At 53.7% G+C, this 8,446-nt stretch overlaps 1 protein-coding gene and 1 pseudogene across 1 annotated transcript; one reads left to right on the top strand and one right to left on the bottom strand.

Moving 5' to 3' along the window:
- Positions 1-843: 843 nt before the first annotated feature.
- On the bottom strand, positions 844-3,415 carry LOC117859177 (G-type lectin S-receptor-like serine/threonine-protein kinase At2g19130; annotated as a pseudogene).
- Positions 3,416-7,041: 3,626 nt separating this feature from the next.
- On the top strand, positions 7,042-8,298 carry LOC117859174 (uncharacterized). The gene has a single exon (XM_034742376.1). The coding sequence runs from the start codon at positions 7,042-7,044 to the stop codon at positions 8,296-8,298; it is 1,257 nt and encodes a 418-aa protein (XP_034598267.1).
- Positions 8,299-8,446: the final 148 nt, after the last annotated feature.

Below are 8,446 nucleotides of genomic sequence, written 5' to 3'. Positions count from 1 at the left end.
CCTCCTCGCCTGTCATGAGCAGGCACGACGTGCCGAACGGCAGCGCGGCGTTCGTGGCGACGGCCGTCGACCAGGACGTGCAGACAGATGCAAGCCGGGTGGTGCTGAAGAGGTCGAGGTGTTCGACCATGGCGTCTACCATCTCGACGGGGAGGTCCGCCACTCCGCCCACGGCCGAACTCCATAGGTCTCTGGGGCCGCCATGGTTGAAGCCAGCAGGTCGATCAGCAACGTGATTTGGGTTCTTGGTACGCGCTTGTGCATACACATCAACTAGATATATATGACCTCTTCAAGCACGCAAATCGTCGTGCGTAATCCGATTCGGACACACGCCATGGGTCGACTTCCTGCACGGCAAAACGAGTTGATTGTAAACCGGTTCGGATCACATTAGGAATTGCCTTTTGCATCCGACCCACCAGTAATGGTTCTGCTAGGCAGAGAGCCAGGAGGTGTCGACGCGGACCCTACAAACTTAGTAGTAGTATAAAAATGATTGTACTTACAAATCCGATTGAAGTAGTTCAAAAGTAACGATTGCCCACCAAGTGCATATCAAACATATTTTGAATGGAAGGGACAAATTATATGAAACTTTAAAATAGAAGCTCTAGCTTCTCAAAACTGTAAATTACGATGCATCCAACCAAAAAATATATATGAAATTTTTTTATTTACCCATCAGGATAAAAATATAGGTCAGCGATACATTTAATAGGACCAAGTTGTATTGGAATAGATTGAAGTAATAATGCATGCTAAACTTCATATTAGACTGTGCACTTTGATCAAGCGAACACTGTTGTGTTGTTTTCCATGTTAAATTTGATGTACATAGCCTTATTGGAACACGCATGGCACCATACTTTTAAGCGAACACTCGGGCGCGAGGTACCCTATGGTGCCCCGGATCGTTGTCAAGACCCGGCTGAAGTCCCTCCCCAACAGCTTCGCCATCCCGAAGTCGGCGATCTTCGGGCACAAGTCCTTGTCCAGCAATATATTCTCTGGCTTAATATCGCAGTGTATGATGCACTCGCGGCAGCCATCGTGCAGGTAGGCAAGGCCCCTGGCAATGCCGAGCATGATGCCGTAGCGGCCGTGCGAGCTCGGGCACGGGCTGCTCCCGAATAGGAAGGAGTCCAGTGAGTCATTGGGCATGTACTCGTACACAAGCATCTTCTCGTGGCTAGACAAGCAGAAGCGACGAGCCGGACGAGGTTGACGTGCTGGATGAGCCCGAGAGTGTTCACCTCCGTCCGGAACTGCTTGTCTCCCTGCCGAAGGCCCTCTAGTTTCTTGACAGCCACTTCGGTGTGCCCGTTCACGGCACCACGGTACACTGTGCCGAAGCCTCCGCCGCCCAGCCGCTCCGAGAAGTTCTTCGTGGCGACACGGAGCTCGCCATAGCTGTAAACCTGCAAGGAGGAGCCGTTCTGGTTTGCCATTTTCTCCAGTCGTTTCCTCCTAGATAGAAGGATAAATGCTACTAGTGCCGATGCACCCAATGCTGCAAGACAAGCTAAAACGATGCCAGAACAAGCCGCAGCAAGCGCCTGTTCTTCCCCTTCGCGCCGCGCAGATGTTGTTCAGATTCTGTCAGTCGGAGGTACAGACTCGACGATGGATCCCCGTCGCCCGCATACAGCTGCTCAAGGTTGCGGAAGCCGTCGTGCCAGACGGCACAGCCACCACACCCGGAGAATGTGTAAGCTTGGCAGGAACAGTTCCTTAAGCAAGCCAGCTCGCACTCTGCTCCGCTCTGGGCGCTCACAGCTAACAAGTCGTCAGGGAGCTTCATATCCGGAATCTCCAGGAACCCGTCAGTTGACACGTTGCCTCCGCACCGCAGCGGCGCGCTCCGGTGGCACCCGCCGCTCCAGTCGCTGAGGCCCCAGTCCCGCTCCGCCGCGGGCGCGAACCCAGGCAGGCACTGACACGGCGGCTGCCTCCTCTGGTTGCAGATGCCAAAAGCGCCGCAGAGCGCGTAGACGTCGCACGGAGCAGTGGGCGCGGCCCACGATTGCTCCCACCTCTGGCTGTCGGCGACCCAGATGTACTGCCTCGTCTGACCTGTGAAGTCGAGCACCATGCGCGAGATCGTCGTGGCGTTGTAGAGCACGCTGGTGATGCGCCGGTACACCGGCGTCTCGATGTACGTCTGGTTGAAGATCACGTTTTGTACGCCTTGCGGTAGGTTGGAGCCGTTCCAGAGGTAGAAGAACTCAGCTGCTGCCGTTGCGGTCCACTGTGTCCATGAACATCCCGGGCGCGGGGTCCTCGGCGTTGCGCCAGGACGTGAGGGTCTGGTACTCGCCCGTGATCTTTTTCTCCCCGATCCACGCCTCCGGCACCAGGGTGTCTGTCGGGTGGTCGAAGCTCTGCCACAGCACATTGGAGGAGTTGCCCCCATCGACGAGGACCAGGTTGCCGTTGTCGCGCATCACCGCAACGTTCGATCCCGGCATCGACGACACCGTAGAAGACGATAGGTTGGACGACCACACGACGCCCGGTGAGGCGGATGATTGGCTGTGGCCGACGAGCTCGAGGTTGCCGTCGTCGGTGGACACCCGGAGCTCTGCGGAGGCAACACTAGACATGGGATTTTCACGGTTGCCGACCCAGATGACGGTTTGCCCAGGCACGTTCTTGTACCAGATGCCGAGGTAGAACCGGCCGGAGCTGCCGGGGCTGAAGAGGCCCAGCTCGAACTTGCCTTTCGTCGAGGCTACCGTGTCGTCGCCCCGCAGTGGCCGCGCCGCCGAGACGGTGTCCGACGCCGCCACACACCGGGATGGCCTGCCGCGCAGCAATACGCAATGACGGCGAGAGCCGTGGAAACGGCAGAAAGAGACATGCTTGGAAGCTTGGAGCGTTGCCCGGTGGAGCGCGGGTGTGGGTTTGCAGGTGTGGTGGTTTCGCACAATTGACATCACATCTACGCGCTAGAAAATCGGTGTTGGGACTTGGACACCGGTGTGGAGCTCTGGATCTCACCAGGGCCAGGGCAATGCGGCAATCGACCAACAACACATGAAATTTTCTCCAGAAGATCTTGTGAAGTTCCAGCAATCCAGAAGGCGGCCGCCCTAATTGTTCAAAGGTAGACCGCACAATAGTCACAGCCTCACAGGAAAGCAGGAGAATGACCTGACAGAAGAACAAGGGTGGTGAGAACAGAGGCTAGGGGGTTGGGTGGTTGTTGAATTACTTTGTGGCCGTGACCTGAGCGGCCGGGTGAAGCGATGTATTAACGTGTTTCATCCATTTCGTGGTGATCTGGTGGCGCTGGAATCCAACCTTTCGTCAGCAGCGGAACAAATGAACGGTACGAAGCTTTTCCCTGCATTTTGCTTCGTTGAAACGGGTGACATTTTCGAGGTAGTTTATTCATTTTCATAGGGTTTGTAAGCAGAGCAAGGCTATTCCCAGTGGAAAGTTTCGTATCGCATTTTTCAAGAGTGACAAAACATCAAAAAATGATTGAGTAGACGAATGAAATAAGATCTCCTATTGCAAAGTTTCATGCGGTTTCATAGGCTAGACATACCATTTATTTGCGAGGCATATGATTGGACGTGATGAGATGAAATGAAATTCTCTAATCTCCAATGCTAGTTTCATCGGTTTTCATATAGTCTTGGAAACAGTGTATGCAGAGTTTCATCCTGATGAAACTCCTTCCCTCTCTTTCTTCATAATTAATATGCCATGTCATCAAAATTGCTGATGTGTCGCATTATTAAATAAGAATGAAACTCTTATGAAACGTCGTTGGAAATAGCCTAATAGTTCGATATATGCCCTAGAATGTTAGGGTACTTCGATACGTGCCCTAGAGTCAACCAATATACTAAGATCAATCTTGATGGGAGTTTCGTTCTCATTAAATTGCATACCACCTAGGTTTTTTTTCGATGTAGCAAAGAAGTAAAGAAGAAAGAGATAAAATCAGTTTCATCCCATGAAACTACATTTATAGTTTGAACTCTTGACGAGTCATAGAATTAAATGTGAGAACCTATGAAATAGAAAAGATGAAACAATGCATTATATAAACTAGAAAGAGTTCCATACATGATTTCATTTCTGTTTTGTTGACGTGGTACTCTTGGAAGGCCTAAATGGCTAAGATGGATTTTAATCCTCACAAGCGCCGAGGCCCTACTGGTGACATCTATCTATATTTTATTATCTTAATGAAAAAGTGTTAAACAAGCTAGCACAAGGTCTATCTTAATAAAAAAGTTAAAAGAATCTACACCAGCGTTCTAGCAGAGAGTCAACTATCCACATCTGATACTATTAGAAATGGAAAAAAGAAAAAGAAGTGTACCATTAGTGGACTAGATTATAACGGTGTAGATTTTTTTGAAACACTGAAGCGGACGCTCACGTATACACAGGACTATAAATTAGGGTTTCAGTCGGAGGTACCTAATGTTTCCGTGGGATGAGAGCAGTATAACGGTGCTTCCACGGAGGAGAGTGGTGCCCAAAGGCGGTGCTGCCATTAGGCTGTCCGCACTCGTCGTACTCTATTTCCATACTCTAAAAGTAATATTCTATCCTAGTCATCGAGATTTTCTCCTCCATACCAATTTCTCCCGCATCCGTGTTCCTCTATATCCCATACTCTATACCAACTGTCCCATATTTTATTCCCCTCCCCCCAACCGTTCCCCTCCTCATCCCCCGACGCCTCGCCCTCCTCGCCCGACGCATCGCCCTCCCCGCCGCCCCCTCGCACTCCTCTTCCTCCCCGCCGCCCCCCTCCTCTCCTCCCTGCCGGCCCCTCCTCTTCCTCCCCGCCGCCCCCTCCTCCTCCCATCCCCACCGGCGCCCTCATTTTCCTCCCCGCCACCCCCTCCTCCTCCTCCCCGTTGGCGCCCTCCTCCTCCTCCTCGCCGGCGCCCGCATCCTTCCTCCCCATCGGCCCGTCCTCCTCCCCGTTCTCCTCCTCCCCGACGGCGGCGACGACGGCGGTACGGCGTCCGAGCGGAGGCGCGAGTGGGTGTTCGTTGGCGCTAGCGGCGGGTAGCGGGAGGCCTGCGCGTCCGCTAGAAGTAGTGGACCGAGGGCCATCCGCTTGCGTAGCGAACGCCACCTAGTACCGCGGTGTGGGATTTTTTCTGCTACCGTGGTACGGAGGATGGTGCAGTGGTCCCGGACAGCCTTAACCAAGTCGTTTGAGTTCCAACCACCACCGGAAGAAGTACGTGTGCCACCCGCAGATCGAGGAGCGACAGAATGATGAATGCACACCCCTGAGTGGATCCCCCGTCTCGAAGCAGATCAGATGGGCTTTGGCCAACACGGGCGGGAGCACATTGTGGAAAACAGGCACAACACATGCCAAGGCTCTCTTAGCCCAGCAATCACACCGATAATGCTCGCTCAGGAAGGCTGAGGGACCGACTGCCTTGGGGGCGACACCGGACTTGTGATTGTAGCGCCGGTGAAACCTGATTGGCCCGCTACATTCAATTTTCATATTTTTTTGTTGGAGTTCATCATAATTGACAGTTTTGAGAATACTTTAAAATTTCATGTGATTTGTCCATTACATTAAAAATATGTTTGATATGTACTTGGCGGGGAATCTTTACTTTTGAACTACTTCAGTGGGTTTTGTTTGTACAATCATTTCTAGGTGGAAACACTCATTGATGCCTATTTCTATATTTTTCAGTTCCCTGCCAAGCTGCATTCCCCCCCTTCCATCAACAGTAAATTTTTCTGTCAGCATCAATTCCTATGTTGTCCTGTTTTTGCGGTACCAACGCCATGGTGGGTCGGAGGCAAAGGCAGGCCGTTTGCATTCAACATGGTGTTTATTATCAGTGGCGGAGTAGGATTCTAGAGTTGGGTATTCCCATCTAGCAAATAAAAAGGTCCAGATGAACATTAAAAAGTTCACAATATGTCAATATACATAATCGAAAAAATAAAGGTACAAAGCAGTCAAAGCTGTTCAACTCTAATAAAGGTGCAAAGCTCTATGATCTACAGTTAAAGATATAAACACTAATTAACAACATAGTATATCAATTGTGAAAAAATTGCTACAAAAATTCTAATTGCAAAGCTCTGCTACTCGGTCTAATTGCAAAGTTCTCACCTCTATCCTCTGGTTCACTCGTTGTGAATGTGACTTGTGAGGTCGTCGCCCTTGCAGCAGCTCACCTGGCACCTGGCTCTACTGGTTCTGGTTGCCAGAATGCCTGACCAGCTGTCCCCTTGCCCCTTGCGGTTGCGGCCTGCGCCTAAGCGCCTTGCGCTGTTGCGCAGCGCGGCCGCCGGGCAGCGCCAAGCGGGCCCCGCGCAGCACCGAGCGCCGAGCGGCGGCCGGCAAGAGGCCGGGAGGGCACAGGCCGCGCCGCCGCCCCCGCTGCCGGAGCTCGCACCTCGCGGCCGGCGGCCCTCCTGTACCTGCCGATCTACGATTTAGGATTTTCAGTGCTTTCGATTTTGGGGAACGGGAGGAGGGAGGATGCCGAATGGGAGAGGAATCGAGCGAGAGAGGAGGCCAGGCCGCGGAGGCGAGGCGAGCGATGGATGGAGACGCGGTGCTGCGTGCCGGTGTGGTGGGAGCAGGCCGGCAGGTCCATTGCCTGCTGTGGGCCGTGAATACGTGATCTGTGGGCCGAAGCTGGTCTGGTGGGGAGGAGGACCTCGTTTGTTGGGTTGGATCATCTATTTGTCTAAGTTTTAACCCAGGAACGAAAATGTGGCCCAATATCTCATGTACATGTGTATTTCTTTCTGTATACTTGTTTTTCTGAAAAAAAGTTGGATATTCATGGGAATACCTAGGAATCCAGCTGCCTTCGCCCCTGTTTATTAGACGTACCAGCAAGACTAATGTGATCCGAACCGGTTTACAACCTCCGATCAAACTCGTTTTCCCGTGCAGGATGTCGATCCATGGCGCGTGTCCGATTCAGATTACGCTCGACGATCGATATGTATGCAATGCCCGTACCAAGAACCCAAATCACGTTGTGCCGATCGATCGACTTGCACGCTTCAACTATGGCGGCCCCGGAGAGCGATGGAATTCGGCCGTGGGCGGACCTCCCCGTCGAGATGGTAGACGCCATCGTCCAACAACTCGACCTCTTCAGCACCACCCGGCTTGCATCTGTCTGCACGTCCTGGTCGACGGCCGTCGCCACGAACGCCGCGCTGCCGTTCGGCACGCCGTGCCTGCTCATGACAGGCGAGGAGGAGGACGACAACGGAGCTCGCGGCGACGACCACGAGGACTGGAGCTACCAGCTGATGAACCTCACGACCGAGAGAGGGGACTCGTTCCCGGCGCTCATCCGGGACGTGCAGGAGCAGTGGTGGGTCGGAGGCAAGGACGACTGGCTCGCCGTTGTCGACAGATACGGCGGCGCGCGGCTCCTGAACCCTTACACCGGCCGCCAAATCGACTTGCCGCGTACCCCCGCTGCCGTCGGCCCCGGCGTCACCAATACCGGGCGCGGGTTCGATAGGATCGTTGTGTGCGCGACGCCGTCCGACGACGAAGGCTACCTCGTGATCGGGATGGTCAACGACTACCTTCTGGCGATCGCGAGAGGCCGCGACGACAGCTGGACAGAGTTGAGGAATCCTGACGGCCATCCTGCCGGCGGCTACAAAGACGCGGTCGTGCACAAGGGCAAGGTGTTCGCCGTTGACAAGTCTGGCTCCATATACGCCTGGGACATACAGGGCGGCGCGTGCCCCGAGCCGGAGAAGCTTGAGCCGCCCCACATCGACCGTGGCGAGTTCGAGCACGAAGGCTGGAAGCTTGCGGAGTCGGCCGACCGCCGCCGCCTCCTCCTCGTCTGGACCTACGGCAAGATGGTCAATTGCAGGCGGTTCAAAGTCTACGGCTGCTTCGACTACCTCGAGTTCGTCGCCGAGGGCGCGCGCCTGTGCGAGCGGGACGTGGACGCCGCCGCCGGTTTGTCGGACGGTGACGCCGGGTGGAGCCCCGTCAGCAGCCTCGGCGACCACTCGCTGTTCCTCGGCGCGAACTACCCGTTCTTTGCTCGCGTCGGGAACCAGGGCACGTCAGATTCGGACTCGGGGTGGGGCATCGTTCGGCCGAATTGCATCTGTTTCGCGAAGGGTCACTTGTTTCAGAGCCAGGATGTTGACGTGGAAGTGTTCGATCTCGGCGCTGAGGAGTACCAATATAATCCATACAAGTTGATCTTGTCTAACAGCCGGCACTATAGTTCTTACCAAGAACCTATTTGGTTTAGACCTACGCTCAAGAATTATGATTTGGAGTAAGTTGTAGAGGATTGTACTTAGATTTCTACGAGAGGTGATTGAGGTGAGTATGTGAAATCCTAGAGCACAGTTTTCTTTGCATGATTGGCTTGCGATCTTGTAAGGTTCCAGCCGCACGGGGTAGGGGGATTTGTCTTTAGAGATGGAT

This window comes from Setaria viridis, chromosome 5, assembly GCF_005286985.2.
Source record: "Setaria viridis chromosome 5, Setaria_viridis_v4.0, whole genome shotgun sequence".
In the NCBI taxonomy this organism is placed as follows: domain Eukaryota; kingdom Viridiplantae; phylum Streptophyta; class Magnoliopsida; order Poales; family Poaceae; genus Setaria; species Setaria viridis.
Note: the sequence above shows the minus strand (reverse complement) of the source record. Positions and strands in the feature narration are given on the sequence as shown.

Bases quoted from the DNA above. Each gene is read 5' to 3' on its own strand.
- LOC117859174 (XM_034742376.1), top strand. From the start codon at position 7,042: ATGGCGGCCCCGGAGAGCGATGGAATTCGGCCGTGGGCGGACCTCCCC.